The sequence below is a fragment of the Mustelus asterias genome, chromosome 3, assembly GCF_964213995.1.
Source record: "Mustelus asterias chromosome 3, sMusAst1.hap1.1, whole genome shotgun sequence".
In the NCBI taxonomy this organism is placed as follows: domain Eukaryota; kingdom Metazoa; phylum Chordata; class Chondrichthyes; order Carcharhiniformes; family Triakidae; genus Mustelus; species Mustelus asterias.
Genome location: NC_135803.1, coordinates 73,523,104 through 73,544,252, shown reverse-complemented (window position 1 = coordinate 73,544,252; position 21,149 = coordinate 73,523,104). Strand labels below are relative to the sequence as shown.

The 21,149-nt window shown below is 47.0% G+C and overlaps 1 protein-coding gene across 1 annotated transcript in view; it reads right to left on the bottom strand.

The window, feature by feature from the left end:
- Nucleotides 1-212: 212 nt before the first annotated feature.
- The window catches only part of LOC144491833 (unconventional myosin-VIIa-like), a 162,924-nt gene continuing 141,987 nt past the window's right edge, over nucleotides 213-21,149 (bottom strand). The window contains exons 46-48 of the mRNA XM_078210126.1: nucleotides 14,124-14,207; nucleotides 1,268-1,387; nucleotides 213-929 (exon numbers count right to left, since the gene is read on the bottom strand). Of these exons, the coding sequence (XP_078066252.1) occupies nucleotides 843-929; nucleotides 1,268-1,387; nucleotides 14,124-14,207 (291 nt within the window). The 3' untranslated portion in view covers nucleotides 213-842. The remainder of the gene's footprint in view (nucleotides 930-1,267; nucleotides 1,388-14,123; nucleotides 14,208-21,149) is intronic.

The window sequence follows — 21,149 nt, the reverse complement described above, 5'->3', positions numbered from 1 at the left end:
TTTACATTCAAGAAGAAACTTTTAAAATTGAATTTCATTTATTGCTAAGTTGTGAGCAGCCAGATAATGTCTGTCAGAGACTAAAGAAACACATGGCTGATCTGATGTGGGAATTTGCCATTTGAGAGTCTTCCATGTGCGTTTTTTTAAACGGACAAAGTTAAACCTGATCAATCACATTCCTGTTTGCCAAATAAACATCACAATTCTTTTGAAATGCACGAGTTAACAGTTTTATTGAAGACACACACACGCGCACACGCACGCACGCCCTGCTGAGCTCCGTACGGTCAAAGGCACAAGAACTGAGATTAAAAACAGGCCTGGTAAATGAGGACTGAATGACAATAAATATGTGGTATGGGTGCTCTCCATCTACTTTAAATATGGAATCATTCAGATAGTATCACAGTCAGTACCCACTGGTTTCAGCGAGAGGATTAAGTATTAAGATCAGCTCCAACAAGCTCCCCGAGGAAGGAGCACAGAATGGTCATTAGGTGTGTTACTGGGGGCCCCCAGGAATTATTTTTAAAAAGCTACCAGTGATATTAATCACTTCAGATGCAAGTAACTCTGACTGCATCGGAATTACATCCATTGTTAAAAAGGCACTGTTCCATGGCACAGGCCACTCTGATCATTAACAACTTCATCGAAACAATTCCCAAGTAAAACAAGTAATGGCTCAGTAAAAACTGGAGAGAGAGAGAGAAGTGAGAGTGTGTCGAAAGAGGGAGGTTGGAGAGATGTTGGAAAAGAGGACAATAGGAGTGTAGTGGAGAGAGTTGTAAGAATCTCACGCCACGGTTGGCAGTCCAAATCCTTTAATGTTGGTCCCATCAGGCAAGGTATCGAGCCGTTTTCTGCTTTGCAGTGGCTAAATACACACTCACGTACGATGTCAGAAGATCGTCCATTTTGTAGCCCTTTAAATCAAATAAGCAAATGGTTAAAGAATGAAACTGAATTTGACTCCCCCCCCCCCAACCCCCCCCCCCCACCCCCCCCACCCCCCCCCACCCCCCCCCCCCCCCCCCCCACCCCCCCCCCCCCCCCACCCCCCCCCCCCCCACCCCCCAACCCCCCCCCCCCCCACCCCCCCCACCCCCCCCCCCCCCCCACCCCCCCCCCCCCCCACCCCCCCCCCCCCACCCCCCCCCCCCCCACCCCCCCCCCCCCCCCCCCACCCCCCCCCCCCCCCCCCCCCCCCCCCAACCCCCCCCCCCCCCCCCCCAGCACTACTTTGGTCACTGACCATCCTTACCAGTGAGGTCTCACAGAGAATCTTTTCTCCTCGGACCAGGCTACCAACTGACATGTGAAAGTATGTACTGCCGCTGCGCCAGTTGGAGATTTTATTGTATGGATACGTCACTAAAGCCACCTGTAAGGAGAGAGCAGAGAAACATCAAGAGCCTGAGTAGCAATTCATTGACCCAGAGTTCGACCGTCACAAGATGCAGGGACTTCAGCTGTCGTTAGTTGTTTTTAAGGAAATAAAGATGCAAATCCTGGCTGGGGAATGTCGAACACAGGGGCACAGGGTGAAGGGTCAGTTCTTTAGGACCGAGGTGGAGGGAAATGCCTTTACTCAGACGATTGTGAATCTTTGGAATTCTCCACCGTTGAATACATGGAAGTATGGGCGAGGTGGGTATTTGCTCTCTCAGGGGATCAAGGGATATGGGGAACAGGTGGGAAAGTGTCATTGAGGGCAAAGATCCGCCATGATTGTGTTGAATGATGGAGCAGGCTTGAGGGCCTACACCTGCTCCCATTCCTTCTGTTTCTACGTTCTAAATAGGAACCATTTCATGAAACTATTAATGAGGTCAAAACTGTCACATAACTGATAGAATCCATTCTCTAACAGTACACCCTCACTTACAGTCAGATCTCCGCAACACAACCATTCACTTTGATCCCACATAATCCAGTGTCTCTACATAACAATAACAGGACCTTGTATTTAGTACCTTCAAATAAGTAAAAGATCCCAAGGTGCTTCACAGGGACTTTATCAGATAAAATTGGACACTGGGTCACAGAGGGAGTCACCAAGGCTCCTTCGACAACACTTTAACACTTTCTCTGTAACCCTGCAACTCTGCCACTGAGAAGGACAAAGGCAGCAGATACCTGGGAATACCATCAGTTGGAAGGTCCCCTCCAAGCCACTCACCATCCTGACTTGGAAATATACCACAGTTCCTTCACTGTAGCTGGGTCAAAATCTTGGAACTGCCTCCCTAACAGCACACTAGATGTACCTACACCACATAGACTGCAGCAGATCAAGAAGGCAGGTCACCACCATCTTCTCAGGGGCAACGAGGTATGAGTAATAAACCCACGCCCTGTGAAAGACTAAAGAAACAGGACAGGTGACCAAAAGCTTGGTAAATAAGGTATGCTTTAAAATGTGGCTTTAAAGGGAAGAGAAAGGTGGGAAGGTGGAGAGGTTTACAGAGAGGATTCCAGAAGGCCTAGGCTCCTGAAGGCACAGCAGCCAAGATTAGGATGAAATAACTTCTCAGTGTGTCTCTCTGTTTGGTGAGTGCGGGTGATGGCGCTGTCTAGTGTAAAGTTGGTGATTTCCAGAGTCCCAACAGTGCTGGCGACCACATGAGTTCTGAGAGTCACTAAAGGAACCCACTAACATCTCAACAAGAAGTGCAACAACATTAGTCATAGCCAGAAAGGTGCCACACTGGGAGGTGGCAGTAATTGAGTGCCACTCTCCCTGGACTATGGTCCACACGTAGACCCACAGACATCATGGATTGAGAGGGTTAAGTTTAAAAAGTGAAAATTGGGTTGGTCATTTTTAAACCAGAAGGTGTCATTTGTGACTCTGGCCGGATCAGTTCAAGCAGAAACCTGATTGGTGGGCTTTAGAGATGGGGCTGTAGGCAAGGAGGTGACAAGTTCAAGGACTTTGGAGTGGAAGGTTAGAGTCTGGGGGGCAAGGACAGAGATTCAAGCTACTTACCTGGGGGGAGCGTTCTCATTGTTCGACCAGAGCAAGAGAGAGAGGAGCGACTGGTGGCTAGAGTGAAAGGGTAAGAGATTGGCTTTATTTTACTTACTTTTTTGCGGGGTTTCTTAGTCTAGTAGTTTAAGGGAAAGGCGGAAGTAGGCCGACTACGGGGTGACCTGGGAAGGAAATTTGTTTTTTTTTAAGCGCGCGGGAGGTTTAAAAGCAGGCCGCACTATCCAGCGGGCAGCGTAGTTAGCGGCAGCGGAGTGAGCAGGGAGCAGAGTGAGAGCTAAAGGGCTTTGGCTCAACGGGCTTCGGCGTAAACAGGCAGAGGCAGGGTAGGTTCTGTTCTTCGTTCATCCAGTAATTTAAAGGAAGGGGTAATTATGAGTGGGAGGCCAATTTTTTGCTGTCGGTGTCGGATGTGGGAGTTCATGGAGTCGCCTAGCCTCCCGGAAGTCCATATCTGCGCCAGGTGCGTCGAACTGCAGCTCCTGAGAGACCGCGTTAGGGAACTGGAGCTGCGCCTCGATGACCTTAGTCTAGTCAGGGAAAATGAGAACAAAGAACAAAGAACAATGCAGCACAGGAACAGGCCCTTCGGCCCTCCAAGCCCGCACCGCTCCCCGGTCCAGGATTGAATCCTGAATCCAGGATCCCCGCCCAATTTTCCAGCCTATCTACATACCAATATCCTATCCACCGAGCTGTCCCTCACAGCTACGATGCTTTGTTCATTACAACCTATTAACTCACCCCCACCCTCCCATTCCTGACCATGTGATCTCCAGGGAGAGGCGAAAACCCAGAGTGAAAAACCCCAGGGCCAATATGGGGAAAAAAAAATCTGGGAAATTCCTCTCCGACCCCCTGAGGCGATCGAAACGAGTCCAGGAGATCACAAGGCCCTGATCGGAAAATGCTTCCCAACCCTAGTCATTTCCACTTCCACGAACACCATATGAATTCCCTGCCCCCGAGACAGGTTCCCAATTATCCGCAGTCTCGCTCTGTACTGGCACCAGCAAGATGATCATAGAATGAAGCCTTGAAACGAGAAACCAGGAACAATTAGCCCGCGCCGCACCCTGGTCCAAACTAGACCACTCTTTTGTATCCCTCCATTCCCACTCCGTTCATATAGCTGTCTAGATAAGTCTTAAATGTTCCCAGTGTGTCCGCCTCCACCACCTTGCCCGGCAACACATTCCAGGCCCCCACGACCCTCTGTGTGAAATATGTCCTTCTGATATCTGTGTTAAACCTCCCCCCCTTCACCTTGAACCTATGACCCCTCGTGAACGTCACCATCAACCCGGGGAAAAGCTTCCCACCGTTCACCCTATCTATGCCTTTCATAATTTTATACACCTCTATTAAGTCTCCCCTCATCCTCCGTCTTTCCAAGGAGAACAACCCCAGTTTCCCCAATCTCTCCTCATAACCAAGCCCCTCCATACCAGGCAACATCCTGGTAAACCTCCTCTGTACTCTCTCCAAAGCCTCCACGTCCTTCTGGTAGTGTGGCGACCAGAACTGGACGCAGTATTCCAAATGCGGCCGAACCAACGTTCTATACATCTGCAACATCAGACCCCAACTCTTATACTCTATGCCCCGTCCTATAAAGGCAAGCATGCCATATGCCTTCTTCACCACCTTCTCCACCTGTGACGTCACCTTCAAAGATCTGTGGACTTGCACACCCAGGTCCCTCTGCGTCTCTACACCCTTTATGGTTCTTCCATTTATCGTGTAGCTCCTCCCTACATTATTCCCACCAAAATGCATCACTTCGCATTTATCAGGATTGAACTCCATCTGCCATTTCCTTGCCCAAATTTCCAGCCTATCTATATCCTTCTGTAGCCTCTGACAATGTTCCTCACTATCTGCAAGTCCTGCCAGTTTTGTGTCGTCCGCAAACTTACTGATCACCCCAGTTATATAAATCACAAACAGCAGAGGTCCCAATACAGAGCCCTGCGGAACACCACTAGTCACAGGCCTCCAGCCGGAAAAAGACCCTTCCACTACCACCCTCTGTCTTCTATGACCAAGCCAGTTCTCCACCCATCTAGCCACCTCCCCCTTTATCCCATGGGATCCAACCTTTTTCACTAGCCTACCATGAGGGACTTTGTCAAACGCTTTACTAAAGTCCATATAGACAACATCCACGGCCCTTCCTTCGTCAACCATTTTGGTCACTTCTTCAAAAAACACCACCAGGTTAGTGAGGCATGACCTCCCTCTCACAAAACCATGTTGACTATCGTTAATAGATAGAGGTTACAGGCAGGTCATCACACCAGAGCCACGAGAGGAAGACACATGGGTCACGGTTAGGAAGGGTAAAGGTCACGTACCAGAGAGTACCCCAGCGGTTGTCCCTCTTAACAGTAAGGGATGGGTGTCAGACAGAGAGAGGAGGGGAGAGAGCAGTCAGTGATGGTATCCCCTGTGGTTGTTCCCCCTCCAAAATAAAGTATACCATTTTGGATACTGTGGGGGGGGGAATGACCCTCCAGGGGTAAGCCATGGTGACCAGGTCACTGGCATGGAATCGGGCTCTGTGGCTCAGAAGGGAAAGGGGGGAACCAGGAGAGAATAGTAGTGGGGGATGAAATGTTTAGAGGCACAGACAGGCGGTTCTGTGGGCGTGGACGAGACTCCAGAGTGGTAGTCTGCCTCCCTGGTGCCGGGATCCTGGATGTCTCTGAGCGGGTAGGAAGCATCCTAAAAAAGGCAGGTAACCAGACAGACGTCATTGCCCACATTGGTGCAAATGACATAGGCAGAAAGAGCAGGGAGGTCCTGCGAGAGCAATTCAGGGAGTTGGGTAGTCGGCTAAAAAGCAGGGCCTCTAGGGTAGCGATCTCTGGACTACTCCCAGTGCCACAAGCTAGTGAGGCTAGGAACAGGGAGACTGCACAGCTGAACGCGTGGCTAAAGGACTGGTGCAGGAGGGAGGGTTTCAAATTCGTAGATTATTGGGAAGTCTTCAAGAGAGGATGGCACCTGTACAAGAAGGACGGGTTGCGCCTAAACTGGAGGGGTACGAATATCCTAGCTGGGAGTTTTGCTAGTGTGGTCCAGGTGGGTTAAACAAATGTGGCAGGGGGGTGGGGATCAGAACAATAGGTCAATAAGCATAGAGGCTGGGGACGAGGTTGGGGCCAAGACAAGGCTATCTAAGAGGAAGAGCATTCTGGGGGAGGATGACCTGGAGGTCTAGAGTGCATCCGCTTCAATGCAAGGAGCGTCACGGGCAAGACAAACGAGCTTAGAGCCTTAATGCTTGCACGGAACTTGGATGTGGTTGCAGTGACGGAGACTTTGTTAAAAGAAGGACAGGACTGGCAGCTGAATATTCCGGGGTACAAGTGTTTTATGTGAGACAGAGGAGGGGCGAGGAGAGGTGGGGGAGTAGCAATGCTGGTTAGGGAGCATATTACAGCGGTACAGAGGGTGGACAATATGGAAGGGTCAGGTAACAAGTCACTGTGGGTGGAGCTCAGAAACAGGAAGGGTGCAATCACTATGCTGGGGGTATACTACAGGCCTCCCAACAGCCCACGGGAAGTTGAGGAACGGATATGTAAGGAGATTCTGGACAGGTGCAGAAAAAATAGGGTTGTTGTAGTGGGAGACTTTAATTTCCCTCACATAGACTGGAAATCGCTTAGGGCTGGGGGCCTGGACGGGGAAGAATTTATAAAATGCGTACAGGAAGGTTCTTTGGAACAATATGTTGACAGTCCAACTAGAGAGGGGGCTATACTGGACCTAGTACTGGGGAATGAGCCCGGTCAGGTCATCAAAGTTGCAGTAGGGGAACATGTGGCAAATAGTGACCACAATTCTGTAAACTTTAGGATAGTAATGGAAAAAGATGAGTGTTGTCCTATGGGTAAGGTACTGAATTGGGGGAAGGCTAACTATAGCCGGATTAGGCAGGATTTGATGGCTGTTGATTGGGAGAGGCTGTTCGAGGGTAAATCCACATCTGGCATGTGGGAGTCTTTTAAGGAGCAGTTGATAGGACTGCAGGACAGGCATGTGCGTGGAAAGAGGAAAGATAGGAAAGGTAGGATTCGGGAGCCGTGGATAACCAGTGAAATTGTAGGTCTAATCAAAAAGAAAAAAGAGGCATACATGAGGTCCAGGCAGCTAAAAACAGATGGAGCACTGGAGGAATACAGAGAAAGTAGAAAAGAACTCAAACAGGGAGTTAGAAGGGCAAAAAGGGGTCACGAAATGTCCTTGGCAGACAGGATTAAGGAGAATCCTAAGGCATTTTATATATACGTTAGGAACAAGAGGGTTGTTAGGGAAAGAATCGGACCTCTCAGGGACAAAGGAGGGGAATTATGCTTAGAACCAAAGGAAGTAGGTGAGATCCTAAACGAATACTTTGCATCAGTATTCACAAACGAGAGGAACATGTTGACTGGTAGTGTCTCAGTGAGATGTGTTGACCCGTTAGAAAAAATTACAAGGGAGGAAGTGTTACGTTTTTTAGGAAACATTAAGACAGACAAATCCCCAGGGCCGGATGTCATCTATCCTAGACTCCTCAGGGAGGCGAGAGATGCAATTGCTGGGCCTCTAACAGAAATCTTTGTCTCTTCACTGGACACAGGTGAGGTCCCAGAGGATTGGAGGATAGCAAATGTGGTCCCGTTATTTAAGAAGGGTAGCAAGGATAACCCGGGTAATTATAGGCCGGTGAGCTTGACGTCTGTGTTAGGGAAGTTGTTGGAGAAGATTCTTAGAGATAGGATATATGCGCATTTAGAACTGAATAACCTCATGAGCGATAGACAGCATGGTTTTGTACAAGGGAGGTCATGCCTCACAAATTTGGTTGAGTTTTTTGAGGAGGTGACAAAAACGATTGACGAGGGAAGGGCTGTGGATGTCCTCTATATGGATTTTAGTAAAGCGTTTGACAAGGTCCCTCATGGCAGGCTGGTGCAAAAGGTTAAATCTCACGGGATAAAAGGTGAGCTAGCTAGATGGGTGGAGAACTGGCTTAGCCATAGAAGACAGAGGGTACAGTGGAGGGGTCTTTTTCCGGTTGGAGCTCTTTGACTAGTGGTGTTCCGCAGGGCTCTGTACTGGGACCTCTGCTGTTTGTGATATATATAAATGATTTGGAGGAAGATGTAACTGGTGTGATCAGTAAGTTTGCGGACGACACAAAGATTGCTGGAGTTGCAGATAGTGATGAACATTGTCAGAGAATACAGCAGGATATAGATAGGCTGGAACATTGGGCGGAGAAATGGCAGATGGAATTTAATCCAGATAAACGTGAAGTGATGCATTTCGGTAGATCTAATGTAAGGGGGAGCTATACAATAAATGGCAGAACCATCAGGAGTATAGACACACAGAGGGACCTGGGTGTACAAGTCCACAGATCCTTAAAGGTGGCAGCACAGGTGGAGAGGATGGTGAAGAAGGCATATGGCATGCTTGCCTTTATTGGACGGGGCATAGAACATAAAAGTTGGCATATGATGTTGCAGCTGTATAGAATTATGGTTGGGCCACATTTGGAATACTGCGTCCAGTTCTGGTCGCCACACTACCAGAAGGACATGGAGGCTTTGGAGAGAGTACAGAGAAGGTTTACCAGAATGTTGCCTGGTATGGAGGGTCTTAGCTATGAGGAGAGATTGAGTAAACTGGGGTTGTTCTCCCTGGAGGATGAGGGGCGACCTAATAGAGGTGTATAAAATTATGGAGGGCATAGATAGAGTGAACATGGGAAGCTTTTTCCCAGGTCGGAGGTGACGAACACAAGGGATCATGGGTTCAAGGTGAGGGGGGCAAGGTTCAACACAGATGTCAGGGGGACGTATTTTACACAGAGGGTGGTGGGGGCCTGGAATGCACTGCCAAGCAAGATGATTGAGGCGTTCACGCTGGGATCGTTTAAGACTTATCTAGATAACCACATGAACAGACTGGGAATAGAGGGATACAAAAGAATGGTCTAGTTGCGCACATGAGCGGTGCAGGCTTGGGGGGCCGAAGGGTCTGTTCCTGTGCTGTATTGTTCTTTCATCTTTGTTCATGGGCTTCTGGAAGGCAGGGTGATGAAGCAGGGGGACAATATCCAATGAGACAGAACCACCTAATGGCAGCAAGGACAGGGCCAGGGAAGGAAGGTGGGGGTGGCGGGAGTGTAGGGGGGAGGGGGGGTTGGGGGTGTTAGGGATTTAGTCGGGTCTCATGGACGTAGAGAGTTTGGAGAAGGCTTAAGGAGAGGATTCGGGTTTTAGGCAGAGGGGAGCCCTGACACTAGACAAACCAAACACACAATAAAATGGACCTAATTCTCAATACACTCAAACAATAGAATTGACCATGTAATTTTGGAAATGGCGGCTTCCTCCACGTATCCCTACACTAGGATGCAGTTTGACATTTCACATGTGTAGAGTAGAGTAATGTAGGTTAAAGAGACAATAATGATTTTTTAAAATTTCTTCATTCAAGGGATGAGGGCATCACTGGTTGGATGTGATGCCCATCCCAAATTGCCTTTGAACTGCATGACCATTTCAGAGGGCATTCAAGAGTTAACTATGCGGTTGTGGATTTGGAGTCACATCTAGGCCAGCCCAGATTAGGTAAGGACTTAGTGAATCAGATGGGTTCATACAACAATTGGCAATGGTGTGATGGTCATCATTCAACTTTTAATTCCAGATTTTTATTGAATTCAATTTTCACCATCTGTCATGGTGCGAGTTGAACTCAGGTCCCCAGAACATTATCCTGGCTCTCTGGATTACTAACCCAGTGACAATATCACTGTGCCACCACCTACCCACATGTAACTGTGACATCAAGGGTTAGAAGAAACAGAAAATAAGAGCAGGAATAGGCCATTCGGCCCTTTGAGCCTGCTCCCCCATTCATTATGATCACGGCTGATCATCCAACTCAATAGCCTGATCCCACTTCGGCTCATTTTCTTTGATCACCTTCGCCCAAGAGCTATATCTGACATATAATGTTTTGGCCTCAACGGACATAGTACGGAACAACCGTGGGTGTTCCACAGACGCAGATTGAAGGATGATGCTTCTCTATCTCTCTCTCAGTTTATGTTCACAGGACATAAACACATTGGCACTGGCTGTTTCCTGCTGTGTTAGATGTACGTGTGTGTGAGAAAGAGAGAAAGATGTATCATGACAGCTGAAACTTTAACACTCCTTTTGTGGAACAACACACCAAATGCTCTACCACACCCCTTTTCACAGGACAGCTAGGTGATCAAGATCTGGGAGCTCTCCTGTAAACATAAACTGAGGGACTGCTTTCTGTATTATAGAATTCCACAGATTCATCACTCTTTGGGAGAAGAAATTTCTCCTCATCTCAGTCCTAAAAGGTTTATCCCATATTCTTAGCTATGACCCCTGGTTCTTTCCAGGAATACTCTTCCTGCTTCTACCCTGTCTAACCTTGTTAGAATTTTTTATGTTTCTATGAGATTCCCCTTAATTCTTCTGAATTCCAGCAAATACAATTCTAACTGACTCAATCTTTCCTCATACGTCAATTCCGCCATTCAGGAATCAGTTTGTTAAACCTCCACTGCACTCCTTCCAGAGCAAGAATATCCTTCCTCAGATAAGGAGGCCAGAACTGTGCACAATATTCCATGTATGAATGACCAAGAACTCTTGGGGAGCTAGGCACAGACCAAACTGTGTCCCAAAAAACATGTATTTACTATGAACTGAAGTAAATATTATAAATAAATAGTTTTTAGAAAAAGCTATGTACTGACTATCTCAAGTCACTCACAGATCATGTCAAACCTACACAAAATAGTACGGAACAACCGTGGGTGTTCCACAGACGCAGATTGAAGGATGATGCTTCTCTATCTCTCAGTATCTCAGTTTATGTTCACAGGACATAAACACATTGGCACTGGCTGTTTCCTGCTGTGTTAGATGTACGTGTGTGTGAGAAAGAGAGAGAAAGATGTATCATGACAGCTGAAACTTTAACACTCCTTTTGTGGAACAACACACCAAATGCTCTACCTTTTCACAGGACAGCTAGGTGATCGAGATCTGGGAGCTCTCCTGTAAACATAAACTGAGGGACTGAGAGAGATAGAGAAAGGAAGAGAAGCGTCATCCTTCAATCTGCTTCTGTGGAACACCCACGGTTGTTCTGTACTGTGTCAGTCAGGTAAAAACTGCAAAGGCAACAGTATAGACAATGTCACTGAATTTCATACGGAGATTTGCTACAACAAGGCATGTGTATGGCACAAGTGGTTAGCGCTATGGATGGCATGGTGGCACAGTGGCTAGCACTGCTGCCTCACAGCGCCAGGGACCTGGTTCGATTCCGGTCTTGGGTGACTGTCTGGAGTTTGCACATTCTCCCTGTGTCTGCGTGGGTTTCCTCCGGGTGCTCCGGTTTCCTCCCCCAGTCCAAAGATGTGAAAGTGAGGTGGACTGGCCATGGTAAATGCACGGGGTAACAGAGAATCGGTACTACAGGGATTCTATGGATTCTAAGTAGAAACTTATCAACATGGACTATAAGTTGGTTGACAGTTGGGAAACAAAGAGCAAGATTATTCAGTTTTGCTCAGAAAAGTTGGAAGGGGTGTTTGCCGAGGGAGAGGACTGTTATGCCCAGTACACAGAGAAATGATTCACACTATTGTGTGACAAACACTTCACTCATTATGTCACATTTCTCTGTCAGATATTTCAATGGTTTTACTATTTTAATAAAATACCAAGCCTTCATGAATCGAAAGAGACAAAACAGTTTTACTAAAATAACAGATAGAAACAGCAACACCCTGATCGCACCTTTTTGAAAAATTCCCACATGGGCTTTAATATCTTGTGGGGGAAGGGTCAAGGAAACATTTCCAGTGGATCCTGTTTGTCTGGGGAGATCAGGGCTGTGATCACCAGCTCCTCATTCACAAAGAATGCCCAGAACCCCACTTGATCAACTGCCTCTAGACTGAAGGTTTGCACCCATCCCCTCCGCACCTCCATCATCCCCTCCCCCTTCCAGCCACTTTCACTTCCCTCCATCTGTTTTGAACAGTTCTGAGTCTGAACTAAATTCCTGTTCAGTCCCAAACCTCGGAGATGCAGCAAGCAGCAGCTGGGCAGGATTGCGGACACAGTCCTGATGTGGAGCAAATCGTTTTGCAGTGAAATTACATGGTTACAGCTCTGAGAGTCGCAGGGAAGGTGTCAGTTTACCATCGGACCCCAGGAGGCGCCTGGCACTGAGGGGATCCTCTGTCACAACAAATCACACAGCGAGTACATCTGTGTGAAACATGCAGCGAACACACTCACCCCCCCCACCCCCACCTCCTCCCCTTCCCCCTCCCCCCCACCCCCACCTCCTCCCCTTCCCCCTCCCCCCCACCGCCACCTCCTCCCCTTCCCCCTCCCCCCCACCACCACCTCCTCCCCTTCCCCCTCCCACCACCACCCGTCCCCCCACACTGTGCTCCACACTTCAAAACTTTTTAATATAAGCCGACAAACTGCACAAACACAGAGCAGCAGAAACGGCGGCCTCAACTCACATCCGATACATAGGCATACATAACAATTAATGCTCTCCCACACAAAGTTCAAAGTTGACACCAAAATGTGAAATTGTCTGTGAGAAAGAATATGGGATGTGTAAAGACATGAAATCTACAATAGAGACAGCTCGAGGGCACTGGCACACCCAACACAGGGTCACACCCAACACAGGGTCACACCCAACACAGGGTCACACCCAACACAGGGTCACACCCAACACAGGGTCACACCCAACACAGGGTCACACCCAACACAGGGTCACACCCAACACAGGGTCACACCCAACACAGGGTCACACCCAACACAGGGTCACAAGCACACACAACACATGAGAGTCACACACTGCACACTGGGGCATCATTTCAGACGATGTCTCTAATTGTTTTGCTGTTTTCCACTCTCCCACTCCACCCGTGCTCCTGTGAATCACACAAGGGCCATTTCTCAGTCCAGTCCCTATTCTGCAATCCACACACAGACGTTGTACAGAATACTCACTGAACAGTACTCAAGAATGGGAACCCTCGCTAGTCCCACAGCACTAAAGCCAATTGCAAACTTCCACTGATGCCCTTGGATGAGATCAATGAGATGCGAGTTATCCAAGGAAATTTTCTTGAAACATGGGAACTCGCTATGTGCAAATTATCTGTAACCAAAAGAGAAAATGCTGGAAAATCTCAGCAGGTCTGGCAGTATCTGTAAGGAGAGAAAAGAGTTGACGTTTCGAATCTAGATGACCCTTTGTCAAAGCTAAAAGGCATAGAAAATGGGAGATATTTACGTGGGAATGAAAGATGAGTCATAGCCACAGAAACCAGGGGAAAAGACTGCTGTACACAGAGAGAATAGAAAGTGTGAATGGCCGAACGGCAGAGAAGCTAAAATGAAGATGTTGGGGGAAAGGGATGAGAATGGATGGGGCAGAGTGAGATTTAGAAAAGGAGAAGCAAATGGGGAGAAAAAGGTAAGGGAAGGGGGAAAGAGTGGGGGGGGGGGGGGGGAGAAAAATGAAGAAAGACAATAAAGAAATAAAAGGTAGAGAACAGTAAAATATTAAATAAAACAGAATAGAAACAAAGGGGTCGAGGTGGGGTAGAGTTAATCATCTGAAGTTGTTGAATTCGTTGTTGAGACCGGAAGGTTGTAAGGTGCCGAGCCGGAAGACGAGATGCTGTTCCTTCAGTTTGCGTCGAGCTTCACTGGAGCATTGCAGCAGGCCAAGGACAGACATGTGGGCATGGGAGCAGGATCGTGTGTTCAAATGGCAAGCAACTGGAAGGTCAGTGTCCTGATTACGCACAGACCGAAGGTGCTCAGCAAAGCGATCACCCAGTATACGCTTGGTCAAATTACCTATAAAGCCACTGTGACTTATTTAGTTGCTTATAAAGCACTTTAGGATATGCTGAGGTTATGAAGGGCATGATATAAACAGAGATTCTTTCCTTGTCCCTCTGAGTTGCCTGTTTCAGAACTTGAGTCCCTGATTCTTGGTGTTTACAAGTAGTTGGGTTCTTTACCTTGGTCCGCGGGTTTATCACCGTTACCCCTTGTTTGTTGATAGCTATCCGCACAATATCTGGAAAATTGGGCTCAGATGTTTGCTAGAATGGAAAAAGAATGCTTTGTTAGTATCTTTAAAAGCCAAATTAATGTTAAATTAGTGTCAGCCTGTTGTACTGAGGACTGATTTAATACAATATCAATGTGCCACAATATAGTTACACAGAACCACTAAATACAGTCACAAAATCACACACACCCCCACACAATAAACCAAGGTGCATGCACATGCATGTAACAGCCTGAATTTTTAGGATTGTTCCACATACAGACATGGTGTTGAGATTTACACAGTTGTCCATGTTTAACTTATTAATGGGACTTTCAGTGAAATTTCTTTCAAAGCTCAACTCTGGGGCTGGGATCAGGAGTCTGGGTGAGAACTCAAACTGGGGTCAGCAGTAGGATTGGGGTCAGGATCCAGTCCAGAGTCAGCCTAGGCCTGTTTTACACTCCAGATGTGGATTGAGTGGCATCCAGCACAAAGCTGCTCCCTTTATGGCAGGTGAGCTGGTTAATTCAGAGTTTTACTGCCTGCCTGGGTGTTGTTTAGTGAAAGTGTGTATGTGGAGTGTGAAGCAGAACATTCTAATACGTCACAAAAGTGTCCTTTAGTGGTCTGGAAAAAACCACCAACACTTTCAGAATGAGGAGAAGGAAGTGTGACCCAAGGGTTGAACTCATTGTTGTCGAGATGAGATCCCTGACGTTTTACCACCTGATTTACTCCCTCATTTCTGTTTACTGTTGTAAAGGTAAAGTCCATGATGACAGCAACACTCAAAAACAGCGGCAAAAAAACTGTTAACATGTTAGACTGATCATGTAAATATCTAAAATATTCAGAGTGATTCGTATTTCTGCAGCACCTTCCCCTCAGAACATCCCAGGATAGCAGTTAAGTTGTGCTATTCTTCTTCCAAATAGGATCTTTTACACCCATCTGAGAGGGCAGACAGGGTCTCAGTTTAAAGAACAAAGAACAATACAGCACAGGAACAGGCCCTTCGGCCCTCCAAGCCTGCGCCGCTCATGTGTCCAACTAGAATTCAGTATTCTGTAACTTGATTTTGTGTCTGTGCACTGTTTGAGAGCACATTCCCACTCTATCTGACGAAGGAGCAGCGCTCCGAAAGCTTATGGTATTTGCTACCAAATAAACCTGTTGGACTTTAACCTGGTGTTGTGAGACTTCTTACTGTGAACACCACTAGTCACAGAGCTCCAACCGGAAAAAGACCCCTCCACTGTTACCCTCTGTCTTCTATGGCTAAGCCAGTTCTCCACCCATCTAGCTAGCTCACCTTTTATCCCGTGAGATTTAACCTTTTGCACCAGCCTGCCATGAGGGACCTTGTCAAACGCTTTACTAAAATCCATATAGATTTAACATGTGATCAGAAAGTAAGATGCTGCACTCCCTCAGTACTGCACTGGAGTAGATTGTGAGATGAAGCTTTTGGAGATTTGAACCCACAAACTCCAGACTCAGAGACAAGAGTTTTTTTTAATGCTTTCATGAGATGTGGACATTACTAACAAGCAATTGTTGCTCATCCCTGATTACCCTTGAACTGAGTGGCAGATAAAAGTTAATCACATTGATGTGGATCTGGAGTCACGTATAGACCAGGTAAGGACGGCAGATTTCCTTCCCTAAAGGGCATTAGTGAACCAGATGGGTTTTTACAACAATCCGACAATGATCATTAATTCTTTTTGTACACATACACATGCATACACGCACACACACACCTTGGTTCACATGTGCCTAGTCTTAATGAATGAACCTACAATGTGTTTACCCAATAACTTATGAGTGATGCCTTTATATCATTGGAAAAATAAAACTACCAGATGTAGTTTGAATTTTTTTTGAGTGATGTTGGTGGAAAAACTCCTTGGAGCTGCTCCTGGTCGTTACTGCCTCAAGTTGCTCCAAAATGGGATTTGCACTGTGCCTCCAAGGAAGGAACGTCAGAGGAGTGTAGCAGATTCAAGAATTTCAACAAAACAAAGAACAAAGAACAATACAGCACAGGAACAGGCCCTTCGGCCCTCCAAGCCCGCGCCGCTCCCCGGTCCAGGATTGAATCCTGAATCCAGGATCCCCGCCCAATTTTCCAGTCTATCTACATACTAATATCCTATCCACCGAGCTGTCCCTCACAGCTATGATGCTTTGTTCATCACAACCTATTAACTCACCCCTACCCCCCCATTCCAGACCATGTGATCTCCAGGGAGAGGCGAAAACCCAGAGTGAAAACCCCAGGGCCAATATGGGGAAAAAAAAATCTGGGAAATTCCTCTCCGACCCCCTGAGGCGATCGAAACGAGTCCAGGAGATCACACTGGCCCTGATCGGAAAATGCTTCCCAACCCTATTCATTTCCACTTCCACGAACACCATATGAATTCCCTGCCCCCGAGACAGGTTCCCAACTATCCGCAGTCTCGCTCTGTACTGGCACCAGCAAGATGATCATAGAATGAAGCCTTGAAACGAGAAACAAAGAACAATTAGCCCGCGCCGCTCCCTGGTCCAAACTAGACCACTCTTTTGTATCCCTCCATTCCCACTCCTTTCCTCACAATGTCTTACAGAGTAAGAAATTTCAGCATGTGCCATGTTCTTACTTCACTCTCAGAACCTGTTCAGAGTGTTGTTCCTCTCCCAGAGCAAGGATTATTCATTTCAGCTGCTTGGCCTTTCGGAATGGGCAGTGGGACGGTGGGGAGCAAGGGATGGGGGGGGGGGGGGGGGGTGAGAGATCAGGAAATTTTGGAGATGCTGTAACTGATAGCATCAAGTTGAACTTACGGTTTAACTAATACTGATTTGGTAAAAATTGCCAAGAATGAACAACTAAACTCCAAAGATCTGAGATAAACTGATTTCAGGTTGTGCGGCATCTAAATAGCAAATCAGTGATTGACGCCAGTGTGTCACTCATGTAAACCCGCCTAATTTGGGCTTTGAAAAGGGTGGAATTATGTAAATGAACAGCAGAGTACATTGCTGGACATAACAATGCAAATGACTGAGGAAGTTCATGTGATGGAGTTTATAAACAGCGAGGTTATGTTGCAGCTGTATAAGGTGCTGGTGAGGCCACACCTGGAGTACTGTGTACAGTTTTGGTCTCCTTACTTGAGAAAGGATATACTGGCACAGGAGGGGGTGCAGAGGAGATTCACCAGGTTGATTCTGGAGTTGAGAGGGTTGGCTTATGAGGAGAAACTGAGTAGACCGGGGCTATACTCATTGGAGTTCAGAAGAATGATGGATGAATGGTGGATGTACTGTGGACTTGCGGTGGACTGAAAAGATTGAGTATGTGGACTTTAACAAAGAGGTTGTGCTGGAATCTTTGAATGGCATCAAGATAGATAAGTCGCCGGGTCCGGATGGGATGTACCCCAGGTTACTGTGGGAGGCGAGGGAAGAGATTGCAGAGCCTCTGGCGATGATCTTTGCGTCGTCGATGGAGATGGGAGAGGTGCCGGAGGATTGGAGGATTGCGGATGTGGTTCCTATTTTCAAGAAGGGGAATAGGGATAGCCCAGGAAATTACCGACCAGTGAGTCTAACCTCAGTGGTTGGTAAGCTGATGGAGAAGATCCTGAGGGACAAGATTTATGAGCATTTAGAGAGGTTTAGTATGCTCAAGAATACTCAGCATGGCTTTGTCAAAGGCAGGTCATGCCTTACAAGCCTGGTGGAGTTCTTTGAAAATGTGACTAAACACATTGACGAAGGGAAAGCGGTAGATGTGGTTTATATGGATTTTAGCAAGGCATTCGTTAAGGTCCCCCATGCAAGGCTTCTCGAAAAAGTGAGAGGGCATGGGATCCAAGGGGCTGCTGCCCTGTGGATCCAGAACTGGCTTGCCCAAAGGAGGCAGAGAGTGTGTATAGATGGGTCTTTTTCTAATTGGAGGTCGGTCACCAGTGGTGTGCCCCAGGGATCTGTTCTGGGACCCTTGCTGTTTGTCATTTTCATAAATGACCTGGATGAGGAAGTGGAGGGATGGGTTGGTAAGTTTGCCGATGACACGAAGGTTGGTGGGGTTGTGGATAGTCTGAAGGGATGTCAGAAGTTACAGAGGGACATAGATAGGATGCAAGACTGGGCGGAGAAGTGGCAGATGGACTTCAACCCAGATAAATGCGTAGTGGTCCATTTTGGCAGGTCGAATGGGATGAAGGAGTACAATATAAAGGGAAAGACTCTTAGTACGGTAGAGGATCAGAAGGACCTTGGGGTCTGGGTCCACAGGACTCTAAAATCGGCCCCGCAGGTGGAGGAGGTGGTTAAGAAGGCGTATGGTGTGCTGGCCTTTATCAATCGAGGGATTGAGTTTAGGAGTCCGGGGATAATGATGCAGCTATATAAGACCCTCGTCAGACCCCACTTGGAGTACTATGCTCAGTTCTGGTCACCTCATTACAGGAAGGATGTGGAAAAGATTGAAAGGGTGCAGAGGCGATTTACAAGAATGTCGCCTGGATTGAGTGGCATGCCTTATGAGGATAGGCTGAGGGAGCTCGGTCTTTTCTCCTTGGAGAGACGTAGGATGAGAGGAGACCTAATAGAGGTATATAAGATGTTGAGAGGCATAGATCAGGTGGACTCTCAGAGGCTTTTTCCCAGGGTGGAAATGGCTGCTACGAGAGGACACAGGTTTAAGGTGCTGAGGGGTAGGTACAGGGGAAATGTTAGGGGGAAGTTTTTCACAGAGAGGGTGGTGGGCGAGTGGAATCGGCTGCCGTCAGTGGTGGTGGAGGCAAACTCAATAGAGTATTTTAAGAGACTCCTGGATGAGTACATGGGACTTAATAGGATGGAGGGTTATAGGTAGGCCTAAAAGTTAGGGATATGTTCGGCACAACTTGTGGGGCCGAAGGGCCTGTTTTGTGCTGTAGTTTTCTATGTTTCTAATGAGGTGAGGTCTTATGGAAACATATAAGATTATGAAGGGAATAGATAAGATTGAAGCAGAGAAGTTGTTTCCACTGGCGGGTGAAACTAGAACTAGGGGGCATGGCCTCAAAATAAGGGGGAGCAGATTTAGGACTAAGTTGAAAAGAAACTTCTTCACATAAAGGGTTGTGAATCTGTGGAATTCCCTGCCCAGTGAAGCAGTTGAGGCTACCTCATTGAATGTTTTTAAGGCAAGGATAGATAAATTTTTGAACAGAAAAGGAATTAAGGGTTATGGTGAGCAGGCGGGTAAGTGGAGCTGAGTCCACGAAAAGATCAGCCATGATCCTATTGAATGGCGGAGCAGGCTCGAGGGGCCAGATGGCCCACTCTTCCTCCTAGTTCTTGTGTCCTTATGCTTGAGCTGAGAGCAGGTAATTTTGTCTGTGCAATTTCATCAGGGAAAGGCACAAGTCCAACACTATTTGTGCCACATCAAAACTTCCAGGAAATTTTGGGTTATAAGATATCGAGCTACAAGACCATTATATTTTGTGACCACCCTACCCCTAATGAGAAAGCTGAGTGTTACACATTGGTCATGTTTTAAAATGTCCCCTTTACCTTAAGGTGAAACAGAATGTTCTAAAAAAAAAGGGGGGATGGTGCAATTAGGACAATTAGAGACATGCCCATGTGACCTGGTTGTCATGGGGGAGAGAAGCAAACGAAAACCTATTGAAATGACAGTCTTAATGCCTTTACGTGGCATCTTACTAACAAATGACAGATGCTTTTCGCAAAGCAGAGAAACAAAAGAGCTACTGATGTGGTAAAGCAGATGGACTGTTTTGTGCTAACCACCAAAAAGGATGCTGGTAAGAGTTATTTTCTGTTTTAAAGGCAGGGAACAGAACAAACAGGGCTTTCAGAGATTTAGAAAACAGGGAATAGTTGAAGTGGGCCTTGCTGTTGAAAACTGGATCCAGAAATCTGGGCTCAAAGAACATTGGACATTTCGACTTAGCATGGTAAGGAGAAGTGTGGTACAAAGCAAAAGAGAATTGTAAGATGTACCTTGACTGTGTTAGTTAATGCACAAATATATTTTCTTTAGTTTGATGTATTAGTTGCTGCTTAAGTCGTGTTTGTACTATATTGAGCTGAGTTAATTTGTTACAGTAAAAGTCTTAAAATGTGAATAAAACTTATCCTTTGGTTATTTCCATCAGTCGCTGGGAAATTCACATCTTTTCAAATGTTACTGGTTGCTACAGGGATCATAAGACCACTAACACACCCAATAGCTGCCAACACACTTAGAGATCCCGATAGACTCACAGGTCCTAACACAGACAGTGGGGCACACACATCTGTTAACTCACTCCCCCATAGACCCAAATCATCAATAGATCCTTTGACACCCACAGCAGTCCCCGTGACCTCCAATAGCAGCAGAGACAATCTGGGTTTGATTTTGACCTTTGGGTGATGGATGAGCAGAGGGTACATTCCAGTGGTGAAGTTGCACCGTTTAAATTCAGCAGAGATCTGGCAGAGTTTCATAAGAACATAAGAAATAGGAGCAGGAGTAGGCCATCTGGCCCTTCGAGCCTGCCCCGCCATTCAACAAGATCATGGCTGATCTGAAGCGAATCAGTTCCACTTACCCGCCTGCTCCCCATATCCCCTAATTCCCTTATCGATCAGAAAACTATCTACCTGTGATTTAAACATATTCAACGAGGAAGCCTCCACCACTTCAATGGGCAGAGAATTCCAGAGATTCACTACCCTCTGAGAGAAGAAGTTCCCCCTCAACTCTGTTCTGAACCGGCCCTCCCTTATTTTGAGGCTGTGCCCTCTAGTTCTGGTTTCCCTTCTAAGTGGAAAGAATCTCTCCACCTCTACCCTATCCAGCCCCTTCATTATCTTATATGTCTCTATAAGATCACCCCTCATCCTTCTAAACTCCAACGAGTACAGACCCAATCTGTTTAATCTCTCCTCATAAACTACACCCCTCATCTCCGGTATCAACCTGGTGAACCTTCTC